The 20,987-nt window shown below is 52.5% G+C and overlaps 8 protein-coding genes across 8 annotated transcripts; 3 read left to right on the forward strand and 5 right to left on the reverse strand.

Annotated features, from left to right (window-relative positions):
• Positions 1–20: 20 nt before the first annotated feature.
• AYO20_07735 (hypothetical protein) lies at positions 21–2,380 on the forward strand (the record flags this gene model as incomplete). The annotated part of the gene is made up of 2 exons (XM_022646020.1): positions 21–279; positions 330–2,380. The coding sequence occupies 2 exons, from the start codon at positions 21–23 to the stop codon at positions 2,378–2,380; spliced, it is 2,310 nt and encodes a 769-aa protein (XP_022497959.1).
• A 786-nt stretch (positions 2,381–3,166) lies between these two features.
• On the reverse strand, positions 3,167–4,498 carry AYO20_07736 (hypothetical protein; the record flags this gene model as incomplete). Its single annotated transcript, XM_022646021.1, has 2 exons — positions 3,167–4,010; positions 4,062–4,498. The coding sequence occupies 2 exons, from the start codon at positions 4,496–4,498 to the stop codon at positions 3,167–3,169; spliced, it is 1,281 nt and encodes a 426-aa protein (XP_022497960.1).
• A 654-nt stretch (positions 4,499–5,152) lies between these two features.
• On the forward strand, positions 5,153–7,750 carry AYO20_07737 (hypothetical protein; the record flags this gene model as incomplete). The annotated part of the gene is made up of 3 exons (XM_022646022.1): positions 5,153–5,260; positions 5,315–7,081; positions 7,136–7,750. 3 exons carry the CDS (start codon positions 5,153–5,155, stop codon positions 7,748–7,750), a joined length of 2,490 nt encoding a protein of 829 aa, XP_022497961.1.
• A 98-nt stretch (positions 7,751–7,848) lies between these two features.
• On the reverse strand, positions 7,849–8,430 carry AYO20_07738 (hypothetical protein; the record flags this gene model as incomplete). Its single annotated transcript, XM_022646023.1, has 1 exon — positions 7,849–8,430. The coding sequence occupies one exon, from the start codon at positions 8,428–8,430 to the stop codon at positions 7,849–7,851; it is 582 nt and encodes a 193-aa protein (XP_022497962.1).
• Positions 8,431–8,972: 542 nt separating this feature from the next.
• AYO20_07739 (hypothetical protein) lies at positions 8,973–12,044 on the forward strand (the record flags this gene model as incomplete). Its single annotated transcript, XM_022646024.1, has 5 exons — positions 8,973–9,143; positions 9,240–9,337; positions 9,388–9,607; positions 9,662–10,552; positions 10,602–12,044. The coding sequence occupies 5 exons, from the start codon at positions 8,973–8,975 to the stop codon at positions 12,042–12,044; spliced, it is 2,823 nt and encodes a 940-aa protein (XP_022497963.1).
• A 1,139-nt stretch (positions 12,045–13,183) lies between these two features.
• AYO20_07740 (hypothetical protein) lies at positions 13,184–14,426 on the reverse strand (the record flags this gene model as incomplete). The annotated part of the gene is made up of 2 exons (XM_022646025.1): positions 13,184–13,338; positions 13,499–14,426. The coding sequence occupies 2 exons, from the start codon at positions 14,424–14,426 to the stop codon at positions 13,184–13,186; spliced, it is 1,083 nt and encodes a 360-aa protein (XP_022497964.1).
• Positions 14,427–16,547: 2,121 nt separating this feature from the next.
• AYO20_07741 (hypothetical protein) lies at positions 16,548–17,689 on the reverse strand (the record flags this gene model as incomplete). Its single annotated transcript, XM_022646026.1, has 3 exons — positions 16,548–16,938; positions 16,997–17,354; positions 17,440–17,689. 3 exons carry the CDS (start codon positions 17,687–17,689, stop codon positions 16,548–16,550), a joined length of 999 nt encoding a protein of 332 aa, XP_022497965.1.
• A 2,373-nt stretch (positions 17,690–20,062) lies between these two features.
• Positions 20,063–20,923, reverse strand: AYO20_07742 (hypothetical protein; the record flags this gene model as incomplete). The annotated part of the gene is made up of 1 exon (XM_022646027.1): positions 20,063–20,923. One exon carries the CDS (start codon positions 20,921–20,923, stop codon positions 20,063–20,065), a length of 861 nt encoding a protein of 286 aa, XP_022497966.1.
• Between the last annotated feature and the right edge of the window lie 64 nt (positions 20,924–20,987).

The raw sequence follows: 20,987 nt of genomic DNA on the forward strand, positions 1-20,987 counted from the left end.
GACTTCTACAGAACTCCAACATGCCAAGCTCACGATATGCCAAGTTCAATCCTTTCGGGGCCTCTCAGCTGACGGGTAGCCCGATCTCCGAAGAGCCTCTACAATTTTCCAATATCATTCCAGATTCTGCATTTTCCCCTCTGCCGGGAAGCTCGCCCAGCGACCATGATGCGGACAGACACGCAAAGAAGGAATGGGCCAAAGTTGGTGATCGACATATTTCGAGCAAGTCGACGGATGATATTCCATATGGCGCTCTTGACGGAAGTCGACCTCCGAGTAAGGTGGATTTGGATTTGTGTGATACGGAAAGGCTGACACAGTTACAGGACGTCGGAGAACAAGTAACTCATTATACAGAGTTGCCTCTTCTATCCGCGACTATGCTGTCTCTCATTTCAGCGTGCCAGCGATAGCAGCGCCGTGGGAGCATGGACTGCCCGAGAAATATGGCTCGGGTTTACCCGCTTCCAACACAGTCCGCTATTTCGACTATCGACGACAACGGCGGCGACTGTTTATGAACAGCAGTGTCCAATGGCTCATCACTGCCGGTATTTGCGCAGCACTGGCAAGTTGTCTCTACGGCTTTTCCACCGTAGTAACTGGTTTGAGCACCGCGCGGAAAGAAGTCTTCAACGCCTTGATGACCGGATTGTCACTATGCCTGGGTCTCAATCTCGCGTCCTCGTTAGGTGGCTACGCACAGATGATGCGTTGGCGCTTCCTGGCGTCGGGGTATCGCACGCTCCAGGATTTCGAGCTTCTCTTGCACTGCGATAGTCAGACCCAAGTATTCCGCCTGATATGGGCTGGACGCACCCGTGGAAGGCTTCTACCGAACAAGACGCAGGTTCTTGCCGCGATCTGGTTGCTGATCAACATCGCTGTCCAGATATTCACCGCCTTGTTAGGTTTGACCTACTCGACTGATGTCAGTTCTCGCTTTGTGCACCTGACCTATGGAAATGTTAGTGTGGCGGACCTTTCGTACATCGGCAACTCCCGGACTACGGCTCTTTACGCTGGCAACCATGATACTGCGCAATCTCTCCTTGCAGAAACAGCTACCGCGAATGAATGGGGCATCACTGGCCAGGACTTTCATGTGTTGACGATTCCATTCGATGAATACCTGGGCATAGAGCAGTCTATCTACACAGACGGAAGCCAGTACTGGTATCGCTTCATTGACCGTTCGCCGCTTTCGGCGGGCTTGACTGCCGTGAGTTTGCGCACAGTAAACACCACTGCAACGTGCCAATCGTTTCCCATCACGTACGGTGGCTACGCGGGCTTCCAGACGGACAACGCCTCGATCGCCGCGGATGTGACTTGGGTGGATGGAAACGGGAAAGAACACACGTGGAGCATCCCCGATGTATCTACAGGCGCCACAACCTGGATGTCGAACTTGACGAGCGACTGCGGCCCTCGATGCATTCAGATCTATGCCCTTCAGAGTGCGGACAATTCCTCGACCAGTGTTCCGGAGCCGCGGTTCTGGAGCTGTCTATCGACTGTCTCTCATGTGGACAACGCCGATCTGTATCCCACCCCCGAACATTACCGGATCGCCGACACGGAAGCTCAGGTCCTGGCCGGGGCGATCGGCTGGTCTGGCGTGTTGATGGCAAGCAGCGACAACTCCTCCTCGGCCTCGGAGGAGACTAACCTACAGATGGTGGGTTACCCGGCGTCCAGCCAATGGAGTCCGCCGGGCAATCTGACGGCCGAGGGCATGGCGCTGCTGGTGATGAAGTTCACGGCGGGGGCCATCGCGGCCATCGACTCCAACGGGCCACGACTCAACGTGACGGGCGTCGGTCCCGCACCAGCCCAAGTCATCGATGTCGAGTGGCGCTACGCCGGCTCGATCCTGAGCGGCATCCCCGTGGCGCAGGGCCTGGTGCTCCTCGCGGTCATCCTGCTCGCTGACAAGGCCATCATCAAGGACACCAGCCACCTGGGCATGGCGCGGCTGTTGAGGCCCATTGTCGACAAGCTCGGCGACACGGGCTGTCTCTTGACCGGAGACGAGATCGCCGAACGGCTGGGCAACATACGCGTCATCTACGGCGTTCGGGACCCGAGGAATCCCGGACTCGGCGCCAACGGCATCGGCACCGACGACCACGACAGGATACGACACCTCGACATCATCGAGGAGACCGAAGGTCTCGGATACAGAAGAGGACGCATGCCCGAGGGGCGATACGACGGCATCCATCCCCTGAGAGAAGAAGAGGAAATGGAGCCGCTCCTGTCCACTGGCCGCGGGGACGAGGCGGACAGATCGGATAGATCTGGCAACGAAGCCCGCACGGGCAACGTCTCCAGATCGAGATCACAGTGGACGAAACGTAGGATGAGCGTTTAGTTGTAGAGAGGCAAGTCAAGGTATTTGTGATGATTCCAATGAACGATCCCGCTGGAGATTTCGGACATGTCCATTTTTCGTGTTGAGTTGTATACCATTACACACATAGATACATACATACGTATATACAGACGGACAACAGCTGGACAACAGCTCAACGGATGTACATATGTACCGTCTACAGTGTACACATATAGGCGAGGAGAGATGGAGAGGCAGATATATACATTTTATGCAAATCTACGATTGACTAAACTCATCTACATACATACATACCCAGGTGCCTTGTAACAGCGCAGTCAGTTTTCAGGGTTCGCATTCATATTCGTGGCGTGCTTGTTTGTGCGTCTAGGCATCCTGGGGGTAACGTACATAGGTCCTGTACTTGGCGCCTAGGTAATAGAATAGAATATACCACGTACCGAGTACAGATTCTAGAATCTATATTATGTATGAATATAGCGTGTACTGTATCTACAGTAGGTGTCTCGTATAGTAGTATATCTTATGATCTTTGTCTTTCTTTTTGGTTCCGAGAATATCGTGGCGTGGTTCGGCGAATATGCATTCATCAAGGGACGGGATTCTTTTGTCTGCCATCAATGTGAGGTGGATATGCATAGACGCGGTTCCTCCTTGACGGCAAGCACGTGGTAGGAGTCTCCCTCTCCCTTTCGAGAGATACCAAGAAACCCAACTCTGGCTGTCTCCGTGGCTTGCTCAGATTTATTTCATCACTGCGGCCCCGGCATAGAGGGCAAGACTCGAGACGTGTTCCGAACGTGATCACAGCTTCGGGCCATTGGGCTTCTTCTCGTATGGTCCGCCTATCATCCTCCTCCACGTGTCATCGATGCTCTGCTTCTCCACCAGGCTCTTCTTCTTCCAGGTTCGGTTGTGCTCTTCCTCGTCCTCACGCCAGATCTTCATCTCGTGTCCGATCCAGTCGCATGCGGACTCCGCCGTCCGGTCTACTGCCTCCATGGCGATGAGATGGCCAAGGTCTTCGAAGAGCACACTCCGGACTCTTCCTGCGGGTACGCCTCCGCTGCCTCCAACGCCGACACCCGTATGATCCATTTTCGCCTTGCAGGCGTCGGGTGTGCCGACGTCGGATTTCCCTCCAAAGACGTAGAGCACGGACGGCCGGAGTTCTTCGAGGCGGAAGAAAGTCTGGGGCCCCTCAGCGCGGTAGAAAGGATAGATTGCGGGCAAAGCAGGGTTCAGGTCTGGGTGAGTTTTCCGATTTACGGGGCGGCCGTTGTATCCGCATCCCTCGAAATTCGGCCGAAGGAAGGTGAAGACTTCGTGGGAGACCGGGGTTGTCAACGTTACCTTGGGCGACCCATCGTTATTCTTCGATCCGTCCGGTTGAAGCAAAGTGGGCATGTCTCTCAGTCCGTATTTCACCCATCGATCTAGTACGCGCGGATCCCATGCTTGATAAAACTTGCTCTTCTTGAACGACTTTGCAGCTTCTTCGCGCGAAGGCCAGACATCACGGCGAAATGTGGATAAACGTGCCGGGTTAGGACCGACTGTTGGAGCGACAGACGAATAAACTTGGATTACAGGGTCGATGAGGACTAGAGTGGTGAGAAGACGGGGGTGATGGTACGCAAGATTCACTCTATGAAAAAGTCAGCGCAAGTAGACCGAGACGTCAGAGTTCGAGCCATACAAGTGATTCCCGCCCATTGAATGGCCGATACCTATGATCGGCCGCGGCATCTGGTCTCGCTTCAGATTGATCATGTGTAGTAGATCTCTGGGGTGATCATTCCAGGCAGGGTCATTCCCAAGCAGTTGTTCGTTCAGAACGCTGCTGTGACCCTGCTGTGCAACATCGGCAATCCATATGCTCCTTATACGAAAGCCATGTCTTTTTGACTGAGCATGTATATCATCCCACAGTGGCTCGTACAGCTCTTTGGGGAACCCATTTGCATGTGCGCCGATGATCGTGACATCTCCAGGCTGCGGATTCGGGTTGTCTTTCGGTATATATTGTTTCACCGCCAGATGTAACACATCTTCCTGTGATCCAGCCGTAGCTCGGGGATACTCTCGAATATGTTGACAGGGAATCGTGTGCTCAACGATGTGGAAGGACGACATTTTCAGGAAATGGGGATGTATTTCTTCGGGATCCCAATGGCGGTTCTATGTTGACATGAAGATATGTTGAGCAATTAACATGAATTTCATGCAGTGACGGTGCTAGACTGAGATGTGTGGCATCCCGTCGACCATGAGGTCCATGTGGCGCCGCACCATTGCGATTGGAAAAGTTGCCGAGGTTCTGGCTACATCTCGGGCCGGAACCACTAAACGCGACGATAGAGTCAATCGGTCCCAGATCCGTCCGGAAAGTGTAGGTTCTCGTCAGTAATAATGAAGTGGTCTTGGGATCTCGACATATCAGTACTTGTAGGGGTTTTATTCCCGTTGGCGAGGTGAGCAAAGAGTAAGACGACAACGGAGAGAGGTACGGCAAGGACTCTCTAGAAAGCCACTCTGACGTGCACGTGATGGAGCGCGTCTAATTTATTTCCGTCTGACCGTCAATTAAGAGACGCGCTTCGAGAAAGCGCGTCAGAGTGCGCGAAGAAAGATGGCGAACGTGGTACAAGACAACAACCGCCACATTCTCGCAGATTCACTCACGAAATAATGCGACTATCTTTAATTCACGAGAACGCCACCCTCTGAACGGCTGTGCTGTTGTGTTTTCGTAGATTCGTTGGCACTCCCACATCTGCTATCGCCAACATGGACAACGATCAGCCTGTGGGAGCAGACACTAAGCTGGGTCTGTTCGCCCAGTGCAGCATGGCGATCGTTCGCTCTGCTACCCTTCCAGAGAAAGATGCCGAATCCGTATGTGCTATACCGCAGTCCAACGTTTCGAGCAATGTCCACTGACCAAAGTAGTTGGCTTCCGCCCTGAGACTGCACCACGGCAAGGTTGTGATTGACCAGTATCCGGAACATCGTCTGGACCTACGACACATTACCCATGTCATCTCTACCACCTCCGACTTTCCCGACTATAACTCCTGCGTCGATACTCTTATTCCTGTCGTCAAGCCCACCTGGTATGAACACTCACTCGCGAAAAGTAAACTTCTCAACCCACGTCAATATTGCCCCGATCCTCGTTACTTCATGTCTGATGTGGTGGCATGTGTTGGCGACTTGCCGCAGGGCGATGCCGATGCGATAGCTGGCGGAATATTGGCTATGGGCGGATTGTTCTCTTCGAGACTCACAAGCCAAATAACTCACATAATTGCGCTGTCTATGGATTCGGAATCTGTCGCAATCGCTACAAAGAAGCAGCTTGCCGTCAAAGTTGTCCTACCACACTGGGTGGACGATTGTTTGAAACTAGGAAGAAAGATTGATGAACAACCTTATCAATTTCCAAATCCAGAAATCCTGGAAACGGCTGGTGGCAGGGTCCCTGTTGCAAAGCGGAGGAATCAAGTGAATGGAGCTGCACACCCTGACCCTGTACAATTGAAACAAGATCCTAACCCACCGCGGAAGCTACAAAATGTCTTCAAGAATAAAGCCGTCATGCTGGCGACTGATTTGGGCATTGGCAGATATCTTCGTGAGACTCTGGAGGGACTCGTAACTGCTGGAGGAGGGACAGTCACAAAATCCGTGTCCAAGGCCGATATGTATATCTGCAAATATCGGGAAGGAACAGATTACAAGATCGCCTCGAATGCAGGAAAAGATGTTGGGAATCTGTCCTGGCTCTACTTCTTGATACAGACTGACCAGTGGACATCGCCGACGCGCCGCATGTTACACTATCCCGTTGCCAGAGAAGGCCTCCCAGGTTTTCCCGGGCTGGTCATCAGTCTCTCAAACTATAGTGGGGAAGCGAGAACATATCTTGAAAACCTCATCATCGCCACTGGTGCTAAATGCACCAAAACTCTCAAGCAGGACAATACACATCTTATCACCGCCCACGACCAGAGTGAGAAGTGCGCAGCTGCAAAAGAATGGGGGGTTCACATTGTCAACCACCTCTGGTTGGAAGAGAGCTATGCACGATGGAAGATGCAAAGTGTGACCGACAGGCGATACACCCACTTTCCCCAGCGTACAAACCTGAGCGATGTTGTCGGCTACACTCAACTGGACCGCAACGTCCTCGAAGAACATTTCTTCTCTGACGTCGACACCGAGATGACGGACGTCGCCGATAACAAGCCAATAGAGAACGGAGCAGGTGAGGTCCACCAGCCACCGTCGGTGAGGAGGACCAAGGGCGAACAAGCCGCCAAATCGACCTCCGGTGGTCCCAAGCAGAATCCCCAGACCCCGGTGACCCCCAGATTCATCGCACCTGGGAAAGAGAACATTACACCCCCAACAACACACAGCCGCAAGTCCAAAGAAGTTGCAGTGTCTCGTTTGCAAGTGCAAGCCGAGGACATTCTCCTTTTCAACAAGGAGACCAAACGAAAGGGTGGCGTCCTCTATGGTGGGCGACGCAAATCAGATCCAGATCGTGTCCAACTGGGTCGGAAAAGATCGATGGAGGAAGTGGATGATGCCGACACGTCAGATGACAGCGATGCGAAAAAGATCAAACGTGAAGATGCACCTACAATTCGACTTGTGATTTCTGGGTACAAGAAATGGCTCAATAATAGCAAAGGCGAAGATCGTGACAAGGTAAGCGTATTTCTGCAGCTATATCCTGTAGTCCTTCTGCTAACGGCGCTTTAGAAACAACTTCGCGACCTAGGGATACTCATCACTACCGACGCCAGCAAAGCCACACATCTTGCAGCTCCCAACATTGTACGGACTCAGAAATTTGTGACTGCTCTCGCTTACGCACCCTTGGTCATCTCGACGGACTTTATTGATGCCTGTCTCGCTGAGGACAAATTACTCAATCCAGAGAAGTTCAAGCTGCGCGACAAAGAAAATGAGAAGAAGTTTCAACTGTCTCTTGACAAGTCTCGACAGCGGGCGAAGAAGAACGCGAACCGACTTCTCCAAGGCCGCTCTGTCTACTGCATGGAGAATATCCCTGGGGGCTTTGACACATTCAAAACCATTGTGGTAGCCAATGGGGGCCGCTGTATGCTGTGGAAGAATCGCAAAGGAACAATGGTTCCATCCGGACGGGCAGACAGCGAGTTGTCTACGGATACTGACGAGAACCACGACGTCTATCTGCTTAGCGACAACGGGAAGGAAAACCATGGCATGTGGTCACGTTTCAGGGAGATGGCTGAAGGCAGTCGGAAAGTACCAAAAATAGTGACGTCAGATTGGCTACTGGAAACTGCAATGTCTCAGGAGATACAGCCGACAAAAGCGTATGAGCTGTAGGGCTGCGAAATATGATGATGCTGTCCGATGAAGCAAATGAAATGACTCTTGCCTTGGAACCATAGCCGGAACGGATTGCTTTGTCTGTTGAATACCATTCAGAAGAATTTGACACCTTGCTGATCCTCTGTTCCGAAAACCTGCGCCTTTCCCTTCTTTACCAGCGTGTTAAGGCTCTTCTGCAGCACTTCCGTGTCTAGGCCATAGAACTCCTGCTTCTCTGTCGTTTCGCCCTGGACCAACTCATAGAGCGTCAAAACCGTGCCTTTCTGACCGGTCTCTTCAACCCAGTTAACAATCAGGGTCGCCCATTCCTCGGGTTTCCGCCACCAAATCCAGGCAACAGCCTTCTCGGGCCCGCGCCATTCGGCCCTCTCGTCACCGTCCTTGCTGGCCATATACTCTATCACAGCCTTGGCATCTTTCAGACTCAGACCCTTTTTAAGCCTCGCGTTGTAGAACAGAGGACTCTGAAGGGTATCAATGATAGACAGCTGGAAAAGACGGTAGTGGCGGCAATAGCGCTGGATGAACTCGGACCATTTTTTCAGTTGAGCTTGCCGGGTCAGAGAGGTGGGCTGCGGGCTGAAGAAAGGTGGGAAGTTGTAGCTCTTCTTGAACACTGATTCTGGGAGGTCTTCGTGTGAAGGCTGTGGCTGTCCAGTTGCAGTATATGCCATTTCGAAGGTGGGGGTTTCTTTGGTATCGGGTGATGATCACCACATTTTCCTTCAGCCCAGAAATGAGTATCTCATTTTGAACCAGAAGTAAAGAACGCCGAGTATTATCAAGGGGATTGTAAGGAGCGTCTTGATATCAGCCTTTGCAACAACAAAAGATCAGACTTCCTCATCTCTCAACATCTTTTGTCCTTGGTGCCTCACTGGCCCCGCTTGGAGAAGGGAGGTCGTCACATTTTACTTCGGAATCTGGAACAACAGATTTTCCGCCTTGGCCTCACGCAGCACTTACGTGACTACCTCATTGCGGTGCCTCTAGAAAGTCGCGCGGCTCGCCTTTCACTAGCATTCCCGCGTTCCCCAGTCCAAAAAGAACTTGTTCAGTCGCATCGCATCTAGCAACCAATATTCAACCACCACCCTCTCCAGCGCGTCGATACATTCTACCACTCCCCTAGATGGGAGCAGAAAGCTTCAAGGCCGCGTGAACACTCTCCCCTGGTCTCCACGCACTCGTCGTCTAGCGCACGCCCCCTTCCACCATGCCGCGAAAACGAACCAGAGACGAGATGGAGGTCTCAGAAGTTGAAGAGAAGAAGCAGGAACCCTCTCTCCTCCAGAGAATACGGAATATGTGGGAATTCGCCTCCGTCATGCAGTTCATCTTCTTCTTTGGCAAGGTTCTGAAGATTGACGAGGACTTTGACATCGAGGTGCGCCCTCCCCTCCCCCTGTCTATATGGATTGACTGCGACGGATTCGCGGCGGAGTATTTTTGATGCACGGATTCGCTAAATATCGTTCTGCAGGACTTTGAGAACGAATGTCTGAAGCCAGGTTATTCGGACAAACTTGAAGAGATCGGCCTCACCCTCCTCAAATGGATCTCGTCCCATAGAGGTCTAAAGTCTGACAACCCTGCTCGCCTCGCTTTGCACATCACTAACTCAGATGCAGTTACGATATCTGGGATGAATACACCCGCCGTCAGTATCTGGCCAAGGCTCCTCATCTGAACCCCTACGGTGATGCCGAAGAGCCAAAGCGGTTTCGAGACTTTGACATCTTCACAAAGATCCGAATTCTCCACCAGCTTACGATATGGACGTTTTGGAACCCCGACCGTATGAGGGAAAAGATGATAGAACATCCGCGCGAAGCTGATCAGACCGAATGGGTAAGTTCCCCCGCAGAGCAAGTATATCGCAGATTCTCACAACTCGCCGAACAGCGCATTGAAGAGTTTGGCTACGACCGACATGACCGCCAGTACTACCTCCTCGATGATAATCGATTCTATCGACGGACTGAGCCTCCGTTGCCGCGAGCTCCAAAGGCAAAACCCAAAGCAAATTCCAAGAAAGCCATCGCTGCCAGAAGACGTGAGAGCAAGCGGAGAAAGTTGGAAGCCGAAGCAGCTGCAGCAGCGGAATCCAGCGATGTCGAAGAAGATAATGAGGAGAACACCGAGGCAGAAGGCGTTGAGGAGAAAAAGCCTGAGGCCTGGGAGGTCGACACCTTTGGTGGTTTCAAGTGGGAATGCCTCTGCATCACTCTTGGCGATTATCAGGAACTCTGCGAATCGTTGAAGAAATCGAAGGATCCTAACGAAAAGGCTCTACGAGACCGACTGATAGAGGAGGTTGTGCCTATTATTGAAGCCGCCGAGGAGAAACAACGTCGCAAGATAGAGCGCCGTGAGAGGGAACTAATGTTGATGGAGAGGATGGTCGGCGCAAAGCGATCTAGTCGATTGGCAGACAAGCAAGAACGAGAGAAGAAAGAGGCCGAGCAAGCCGAGGCCGAAAAGAAGAAACAAGCTGACCTGGCTGCCGCCCGCCGCGAGCAGGAGAGACAAGAGAAGATGGAACAAGAAAGACAGTATCGTATGATGACCCGAGAACAACGTATCAAGGATCGTGAGCTCAAGAGACTGCTCAAAGAAGAGGAACTCGCTAGAGACGAGCTCGAGCAGAAGCGTATTGAGGAAGGCGAGGCCAGAGGGTCTGATCGAGCCCTTAAGCAACGAATGGAGCGGAACAAGAAGGAGCTGGAGGATCTCGAGGCCGAAGAGGACTGGACCTTTGATTGCTCCGGGTGCGGAAAATACGGCAAGAACTTTGTGAGTACGACCGTGCAAATATCGTCATCGGCGACTAACCAAGGTCTAGGACGACGGCTCTCACAGTATCTCGTGTGAGAGGTGCAACGTCTGGCAGCACAGCAAATGTCTGGGCATCTCCGAACCGGCAGCGGAAAAGAAAGACTTCCACTTCGTCTGTAAAGATTGCAGGCGTAAGGAAGAAGATGCAAAGAGGCCCAAGATTTCGCTCAAGTTCCGTGTTGGCACATCGTCCTCGCCAGTCCCACCAAGTCCAGCCCCTGCCACGTCCAAGTCGGTCGTTGAGCTTCCCACACAGTACACCCCTCGGTCGCCAGGCCAGGGGAACCTGACAAACGGTCAGCAAGGTTCACCTCCAAATCAGATGGCCAGTCCCTCTCCATTTCCTCAACCCATACAGATGAATGGTCTCCATTTCCAGCAGTACTTGGGCCCTCCACAGCAAATGTCCGGTCAGGCTCATCAGCAGCTGGCATCAACAAACCCCCGACAGACCATGCGTCCTATTCACCCTTACCCTTCCGGAATGAGCAATGGCACAGCTAGAAGCCCACCGCTCCAGGGTCAAGGGAACTATTCATTCTACAACGGTACTCAACATACCTACCAAAATCCTGCTGGACAAAGACCATTGGCGCCCTCGCCTCTTCCTAAACACCCACCACAAAACTCCGGCCCCCACATAGTGTCGAACAGCGGACGTCTCCCTTCCCCTGTGATCAATCGTCCTACAATATCACCTACTCAGGGCAATATGGACGTCGGCCCCGTGGCAGGCATACCACAGAAGTCGCTCCAGTTCCCTCAACAAGCCACGAATGGGGTCTTTAGCCCTGCCAATGGAGCATCCTTCCAGTTGCAGAGCACTCCCCGCCCATCCACCCAACATCAATCCCAACCCGCTCAAACACCCATTTCACGAGCTCCGACCTACGCTCTCTCGGGACTTTCGCCTAAGAAGCAACAGACTCCTGGGCCTTTTCAACCTCTCCCGGCTGGCAGTCCCCAGAACCCGAATCCATCTTCTTCCCCGCCCATGTCCGAATCCTTCAAGCCGACGATCCCTCCAGCTGGAACTCCTGGAATTACTGCTCCCTCTCCCGGCCAACATCCTGGTGAAAAGCGAATGGTCAGTGGGACGCCCGTTCTTCCGCCCATTGAGAACCTCCGACCCAGTCCGGAGCAGTTGAGGAACATGAGTTCTACCGAACCAGTCCCGACACCGAGTAAGCAATCTCAGCCTCCGTCACAGTCTCACAGCCCGTCCAAAGTCTCGGGTAGTCCACCTCAAGGCAAACCTCAAACGGAGATGCAGGCCAAGGTTGAAGGTGCTAGAGTTGTTGGTGTGGCGGATTCGATCAGCAACGAGAATGGGTTGAAGACGAGGGTGGAAGGAGGTTTGCAAATGAATTCAATTCATGGATCCCAACAGGACCAGAAGACGGACAATGCTTCGGGTACCAGGGACGTTGAGATGCAGGATGTGAGATGATTGAAGCGTTTGGATGGTATTTTGGCTCAACACCCACTTTTGCAACTCACAGAGGCACAGTCTTGGGAATCTGGCCTACATTGTAGGAGTACTGAGCAACTAACTCGTTTGGACAATACGGGTTCTGTCGCTCTCGTCTGGCCAGAAGACCGAAGGCGACTTTATCATATGGTTGAGAGTGCTCCCCAAGAAGTGAGTGAGTGGATGGACCAGTGTAGCACGCACGAGGTACGCTTGGATGAAACTAGATGAAGACGAGAACTGAATCAAAAAAAAAAGACACAAAAATGCTACTTGCTATGCTGTCCCGCGAGTATCCATGATATGTTATGTCATGTTATGATTTGCTATGTTATGTAATGTATCGTTGTGATATGTTGTGTTGTTCTTCTCCGCCGTGGTTTTTAACGAGAAAGATCCTGTCATAGGTAGGTAGGTAGCTAGGTAGCTAGGTAAGAACATGTAAGTACAATTTAAGTAGGAGTAAGGACGAGGAAGAGTACGAGTACGAGTGCATAAAGGATTTACATGGATATATATACATACGTATACAAAGTTACCATATACCTGGGTATGGATATACCAGGGAACATCACGCAATGGCACTGTAGCACCCTCGGGCCTTTTACGGAGGTCAGTTGGTCGTGAGAGGAGGTGTGGATAAGGGAGGGGGAATTTAATAGGTAAGGAAGTATGTAGGATAATCAACTAACCCTTTGACTATGTCAGGAAAGGCAATCCCAGAGGTGTCTTATCTATCTATCCCTCCATCTATCCAGCCAGCCAGACAGGAAGCCTTGCTGAGAGCGAGCCCTGCTGAGAGTACTGCCGGGAGGGCAGCCCGAGAGATCTCGTATGTACCTCGTACCGAAGCGTGAGGAAAAGGCCTCACCACGGCGGTCTCTGCCTCATGTTCACGTGCAGAAAATATCGTCGTTACCATCGTCACTGTCATCATCCCAACCACCACGGCCAGCTCCGCACTGTGCAATACACTTCGAAGCCGGGAATTGATTCGGAATGAGTCTGTCCAGCACAGCACCACCTTATCCGCATAGTTCGTCACGTCCAGTGCTGTGCAGCCCAGTCCAAGTTAGCTCCTTGTAATATCGACATTGGGAAACGTCTCGATAGCACACTCAGTTCCAGATACGTCCATTATGCACCACGACGACCCGGTGGACTTTGTCGGCCGACTCCTGCAGCGTGCCGTTGACCCAGCCCTCGATACCTTCCTTGAGGAGACGCTGGTAATTCTGGATGGTGGACTGGGTGAACCATGCGATGTGGGCGGCTGCTCGGGGGAAAGAGAGATGGGTGGTCAGTCCGTGTACAGTACAAGAACTCATCTCATGACGGATGAAACGTGATGCGAATAAAGGTGGAGGACAGGGGAGGGGGAAATGGGATGAAGAAGGAAGCAATGAGATGTAAAGGCACAAGACAGGACTTACAAATGGTCAAGTTCGGCACCTCTTCTTCCCCTTTGGCCACGTCTGGAACCAGCGGACTCATGCCCGGTCCTGAGGGTTCTGTTTCCAAGACATCGGTCGCCGCGCCGGCGATCCAGCCTTCCTTGAGTGCCTGGGCGAGGGCGCGTTCGTTGACGATTCCGCCACGGGCGACATTGATGATGATGGCGTCTTTGCGCATGGTGCGCAGCTCCTTTTCGCCAATCAGGTCGATCGTGTCGTGCTCCTTGGGCAAGCACACGCCGACCACAGTGGCCCGCTCGAGGACCTGGTCAAACGATACCCTGCCCGGGCGGACCGTCGTCGCGTTCTTCCTCTCGCTGATCAACACCTCGCCGAAGCCGATGGCCCGCGCGAGCTTCTCCAGCCGGGTCCCCAGCGTGCCGTAGCCCATGATGCCCAGCGTCTCCTGGCCACAGCCCAAGGGTGGACCCGACGGCCACAGTTTCGTGAGTGTGCCCTTTTCGACCCACTCGTTGGATGCCGTGATGGTCTTGTGCACCTGCACCACGCGTCTACGGGTCGCGAAGTACAGTCCGAGAAAATGCTCGGTGACGGCATTGACGTTGCCGGCGGGGCACTTTGTCACGGTGACGCCGCGGCGCGCGCAGTCCTGCTTGTCCACCCACTGGATCCCCACGGCCATGACAGCCAGCACGCCCAGGTATGGAGCCTTGTCCATGTCGCTCGGTGTCACGGGTACGACGCAGGCGATGACAATGGTGGCGTCCTTGATGCGCTCGGCGACCTCGGACGGCGGCGTACGTTGGTGCACATCGATGGTGTGGGGGAAGTCGAAGCTGGGCATCTTTGCGTGGATTCCCTCGAGGACGACGATGTGGTGCTTGTCTTTGCCGGGAGGGAGGCGGCCGGGGGTGAAGAGAGGGGTGGTCGTGCCGTTGGTGGCCATGGCGAATGTTCTAGTTAGAGGTGAGGCAGGGAGGTGTTGCGAGGGTCTGATGGGAGGACGAGAGAGTGAGGATGGACTGTAGCTTCTGGCCTTAGTCGCGAAGGTCACTCGGACCGAGGAATCTGCCGCAGTGAATCCTGGCTTGCCGGTTGTCAGTGAGTTACTGTGTGTCCCGATCTTGCCCACAAACCCGATGCCAGAGAAAACTGTTGAGGTGCGATTGCACTTGAAGGAGGAGAGTCTGAGGCAAGACGTCGCGATGTGCGGTAACGCTGTTGTCCTGAAGAGTGGTAATGTCCAAGTCATCAACGACTCGAGTCGGATTCAATTAGTCGAGGAAGTGATTTCAGAGACTGTATTGATCACAGATGTGGCTCGGTCGCCAAGAGAGTCGTGAGTGAAGTTGGTTCTCTCCCCTTCAGTCCTTCACTGGCTTTTGCCCCTGTCACTTATCGAGTCCTTCACGCGCAGACCCTCTCTCTCTTTCTCCCTATCAGCTCTGAATACCAGGTCCGCAGTCTCCTCCTCAAGTCCCCAAGAGAAGCAAGACGGTCGAGACAATCAAGACCGACCCTCAAACCAACCTTCTTCCTTCTTACCTAGAGAGCACCTCGGAGCGTGCTCGTCCGCGTCCTCCTCACCGATAATCTTATCCCGTCCTTCACCCTGACTTACTAGGTGTTCAGCAGCAGCCAATCCAACACGTACCGCCTCCAGAAACCAGGGAGAGGAAGAGGACGAATACGCCCAACAATCTCACTCCTATCCCAAGCCAAGCAGCCAACCCAACTCAACACCCTGCGAGTCCCGTTTTCTTTCCCCCGCCCTCGTTTAGACTCGATCTCTTTTCTTCTTCCTGTGCTCTTTTATATCGCAGGGGGAAAAAAAAAGTGCCGATGAGTTGACTCCCTTATCTTTATCTAGCAAAATGTGTTATCCACCGCGCAAGCCGTCCAGCAGAAAAGACTCCCGGGAGTAGCAGTAGCGAGGGATTGCGGAGTGTATGTACTCGCTAAACGGGAAAAAAAGGTCTATAAATTCTCCAAGAATATGCAGGTATATATATACGACGGGGAGGTATATATACAAGATATGGAGAGATAGAGAGATGGAACAAAGTAAAATCACCGTAGGGGAGGGGAATAATGATGATTGTTATTGGATATAATAATATACAACGTACTTATCCGAATAGGCGAGGTTTTCTTTTCCCCCAATACTACGTGCGTGGCGATTGGTTGCGCCCTAACAACGACAAGTTACCTTACACTCGGTACAAGTACGAAGTAGGCAAGTAGGTACAGGCGGGGGGAGGCTCCCGTTCCCACTTTTAACAAAAGTAAAGTGACGATGATCACAACCGCCAACCCCCTCTGCCATCCCACTCGTATTTACATATCCACGAGGACGAATACACCAGACGAGGCCATACATAGGTACCTCCTCGATACGGTAGTAGCCATCTCCCCCTATGGACAATGCCAAAGTGCGGACCGGGTTGTGAGGATCTACCTGCTGGAATCCGTCTGATGCCCTTTAAATCCTATATCCCTTATCCCTCGTCTTACATTACATCCCGGTAAGCTGGTAATCCAATAGTCCGGGAAAAGTGTACCTCGTAGTGATTGATCGATTGGTCCTAAACCCCTGGACCCTTGTGTCCTCGTATATCTCTACATAAGCGAGCGATCCTTCCAACGCCCTTTGCTGCAGATCATCATGATCACTATCTAACAAGGGCGTGGTTTCGATACGACGTCAAGTGCTCTCTCTGCTCCAGCCCAAGCTCAAGCTCCAGCTCGAGCCTCGGCTATACAAGGCGCGGCCCGATCATCGGGCCTTGCAATAACCAATTGAGGCCATGAGGCCATGAGATCATATGGTCCAGCCAGCAACACGCGACAATATTCTTTTGCTAGGGCTAAACATGCACTTGAGTATATGTATACACTTTATCTCCGACCCTAGCAGTGCTAAGCACCGTACAGCTCGAGGCAAAAAAACGCTCTGCAGCGCCCTCAGGCGACTATTAACACGATCCCTATGCCATGACCAGAAAGAAATGGTGATGATGCATCCACTGAACTCCGCCTCTCCTGTACATCCCTGTCGACCGTCGTACTAATACAGACTTAACTTGCGCATCAGACTCGGGAAGTGCCCCTCGCCCTCTTGTTGCTTCCGAATGTTGACTGCCACTTGGCTTTCCAGCGTCTCCGTCTCAATCTGTCCTAGGATCGTTTCGTCGTAATATTTGTACAAGGTGCCGCCTTCGGTCCATATCCGCCGCAGGGTGACCACCGTCGCCAATGGGGAGTAGACCTGGTATTCCTCTTTTTCAATCTGTTTTAGACGCTCGAGCGACGTGTATGACACCTCCCATTTGCTGTTCGTCTGCCGTTCGTATTCGGCGAGAATCTCGTGCGGCGTGGCCGTAAACGAGTGCACTATAAGAGTTGTGTTTCGTGAAGCGTTGGGATTCATGAGTGCCGCGACGACGAATTTGCCAACACTGCGACACGACACAAGTTAGCACCCTGACTACTAGGGAGACGTTGGAGAAACCATACTCAGCCATGGCAGTAAAACTGACGGGTCCATTGCCGTCTCCTAGCAGGATGGCCTTCTTCTCGTTGACATCAAACTGTCCCAGCTCGGGTCGTGCCTTCATCGTACCAAAGTATAGGTCGCTGTACGGTCCCGTGACAAGGTATGTGTGTTCCAACCTCTTCATGGTCTTCATGTGTGCCCGGACTTTCAGCTTGAGCTGGTGAGGCGGCTCGTGCGCCGACTCGGGCCAGTATTCGATGTCGGTGCCATACTCCGAGGTATAGAAGCGGCGTACGCCTACTTGCTCGGCCCAGGTGATTAGGTTGATCTGCTTCTCAATACCGCCACGGCCGACGCAGGAGACAATGGTGTCAATGCCTGTTTATGTGAGGGTTGCACGTTAGTCAAGATTCGCATGCTGCAAGCTTGCCGGTCTCGGCGTGGTGGACAGTGTGTAACATACCTTCATACGCCCTCTTGACCGCCGACTCGCTCTCCAACCGGCCCGTAAAGATTTCGACACCCCATGCCTCCAACGCTGCAATATCCTGCACCTTTTCCACCAGGGTCCTTTCACTGGTCAAGACACATATTCGCTCAAAATTTTCCCGTGCGTCGACAATTGCCCGTGTAATATATGTGCCTATGACGCCTGTCGAGCCGATGATGAGGATATTGCGGGTGGACTGCGGAGCTTGCGAGTAGGCCGTCATGGCCGCTGGAGAAGGAAAAACCAAGCGGGAAGGATCAGGGTGGTGGCGTTTATTTGGGGGGGGAACCGGGGGTGTAACCGAGGATTTGGCTCGTTGCTAATAATTAGGACAGGTGTGTGAAGTGTGTGTGCCTGAATCTTTTTTCTTCCAAGGGCTGATCGAGCCGCAATTCGTACGAGTTGGAGTGCCTCTCAGGTTCGCGCGACAGAAGGGGACTGTTTACAGCAGACCGAGGATTGGATGAGATCGGAGGGTCAGGCTAAGTAAAGTGCTGACGGTGGAGCGTAGGCGGCGGGTGGTCTGCGACGGACTCGTAGGTGTGGAAGACACATCAAAGACAACTCTCGACCGCGATGTTGTGGCAGGGCAGAGAAGTGTGGCCGATGGTGAAGGAGTTCTAGTATATAGGAGTGTGGGATGCGTGTACAAGGCTTGGTCTCGAGGTGGGGGTGACGCTGTGGTGAGGAGAGTATTTGGTGGATGGTGGTGCTGAGAAGAAGAAAGACGAATTGCTTCCGAATTTGGCTCTCGCCCTCGTGTCGAACTTTGGTTCCGGTCCCCTCGATCAGGGTGTGTGTGTGTGCCTATGTGTACCTCGTACTCGTACAGTCAAGAGCGAATGACACTACGACGCACAAAGGCAGACGGACTTTGCTCGCCAAATTTAGCCTTGCCTCTTGCCTCCAAAGGCCCCCAAAAAGGGAAACAGGAGAAGAAGAAGAAGAAGTGGAAGGGATTGACCGGAAAAAGGGGCTGAGAAGGACAGACCTGGTCAAGTCAAGAGCCTCATATAGCAGGAGTTCAATCAATGATTGAGGAGTTGCGAGTGTATCTCGTATCATGTGTGATGCGCTGATCGGTGGTTGCTGGTTGCTGGTTGCTGGGTGCGGCCCTTTGATGGACCAAAGTCAAAATCTGCCCAGCTCTATATACATCTGCCCCGTACAGCACACGCATACAAACCACCTTCATCGTATTACTTTCATACTTCTTTGCCATCTTCCCTCCACACAGAATACAGAATAGATCGACTGTAACGCGTCAGACAAGATGGGGTCTCGCAAATTTGACCCGAAACCGAAAATGATTTCTCCATTTTCACCACTTGTATATTGCATGTCGGTTGTCTGCCTTGCGCGCCCCCGAATTGCCGCTTCAGGTCGATTTTGCTCCTCCCTTACCTCTCGGTTATGCATGCACATGCACAATGTACGAGGTATACTCGTAATACATACTTGGTTGGGTGTACACACGTGTCGATCGGCAGCTGAATAATAATGACAACACATTGCATTGGGGTTAGGTGGGTTGGGTCCCTTGGATCCTTTTTTTTTCTTTTCGCACGTATTCCCTGTCTTGGAAATATCATACTTGCCAGAATTGCCGTCTGAATGGAGTCGAGCTGAATTCGAAAATTACAAAAATAAAGGTAGCCCGCCTAACATGATCCTCCTCATCCTCCACCTCTCGCTACATACAATGTCTCTGTGCTACTCAATGACACCGCAGCAGCCCCGCGAACATGGCCCCTTCATCCGTCAACTGGGAACCGAGTCCATCACGACAATCCTCTCCACAGTTAGTTATTCAGCCTGACGAGCGTTTTCAGCTCAAAGTTTTCTGTGCTCAACCCGACCATGCGGGTAGTCCAGTCTCAGCCCCCAGCCCACACCCAGTACGAGTACGGCACATCGCAGCATAGCACGCGAGCATCCCCTGGTAGGCGTTGACACATCTCAGGTCGTCATTTTCCAGTGTACCTACCCAATACCCTCAAAGCACAGAGCAGCTCACCTAGGCGCAGCCAAGACACTGATCAAAGCGAGCCCGAGGCAATTGGCTTGTTGTTGGCGTAGGCAAGTAGGAGGTAGGATCCGGAACCCATGCAGTCATCACTCCCAGCTGATGTTAATGATGCTGCTGATGGTGAAGGAGAACAAAAGTTGTGTGAGAAAGGCTCGTGTAGAGTTGTAGCCACTGGCCCCCTCCCATGCAGGTTGACATGACCACCATGACACGGACACAGACGCAGACACAGACAAGAAAGAGGCTGCCTGACGTCCAAACAAGCCTATCCCTGCATATTAATACGGCCCCTTTCAAAACGTAACAAAACTCTTTCTTGGGACTTTGTGTCCATCTTGCAGCGTACGTGGTACAACCAGCCAATTTGTCAATTGAGTGTGTTTTATTACCGTCGCTCGCCTCCGGATATTCAGCAGCCCGAGAACCACAGTGATCACGATGAGGTATTTACAGTATGTACAAGTACGAGTACGATTTTGGTTCCGTGGACAGGCATGGCAAATGCTGCTATTGTTTCAAACATTTCCCGGCTACGTTTCCTTCCAGAGCCAGAGTTGGATCACATCATCATCCGCTTGTCTGGGCCGTGTAAATCAGATCCAACCAGGCCCCCAATCTATAGCCAGCCCGGGCAAGCTGGATCCTCGCGACATCATAGTGCGCCTTGTAGTAAGTGCTGCTCAGATCCCCTTGTTCGACCGCATCAACACCTGGAGCGAGGACATCGGTGCACACATAGCCATTCGCTTCACTAGCCCAACTCATGGCAGTGGTTTGTGTATCGTTCAGACTTATACCATCCAGCCAAGTGCTGGCGTCCCACCCGTAGTCACTCGCCTTGATCGCGGCGGTGAGGTTCTTCCCAAATGCCTCGGCGTCCTGGCCATCCGCTAACTGCTCCACAATTTCTGTATCCCAAATATGGTGTAGATTGGTATGTTCGCCATCGTAAGTGACATTGATGGTGTTTCCTCCCACATCGATGGCTTCGTCGTGGAGAGGCTGGTGCAGATCTCCAACGAAATGAATGATGAATCGCATGGCGTCAAGCTTGGTCGACGCCTTGGCTTTGTCGTCCAACAATATTGAGGTATAGTTGACAATGGCCGAAACAGAGCATCCAGCTTCACCACAATCACGGTTGAAGTCCACCGAGCAGGATTCCGGTGGGTTGTCGTTCGCATCAATGTAATGAAGTGGCGCAGACCATCCACCTCCACTAGTGTACCGATATGAATCTGCCCATGTCGAGACATTGGCCATATAGTCGGCTTGCGTCGAGTCTAGGATTGATTGGACTGCTGCTTTGGTGGTAGACGAGACATATGATTGAGCTATCCATGCAATCGTCTCGTGTCCAAGTGTACCCCAGGCATTCGTCAACCGAGCCAAGAGGAGGATTGCTGCAATGACAACAGACGGTAGCATGATTCGAGATGATTGTCTGACAGGTATTGCTGCCGACCGAGGTGACCTTTTTTTATATGAGAGG

Source organism: Fonsecaea nubica, assembly GCF_001646965.1.
Source record: "Fonsecaea nubica strain CBS 269.64 chromosome Unknown Scaff56, whole genome shotgun sequence".
NCBI lineage: Eukaryota > Fungi > Ascomycota > Eurotiomycetes > Chaetothyriales > Herpotrichiellaceae > Fonsecaea > Fonsecaea nubica.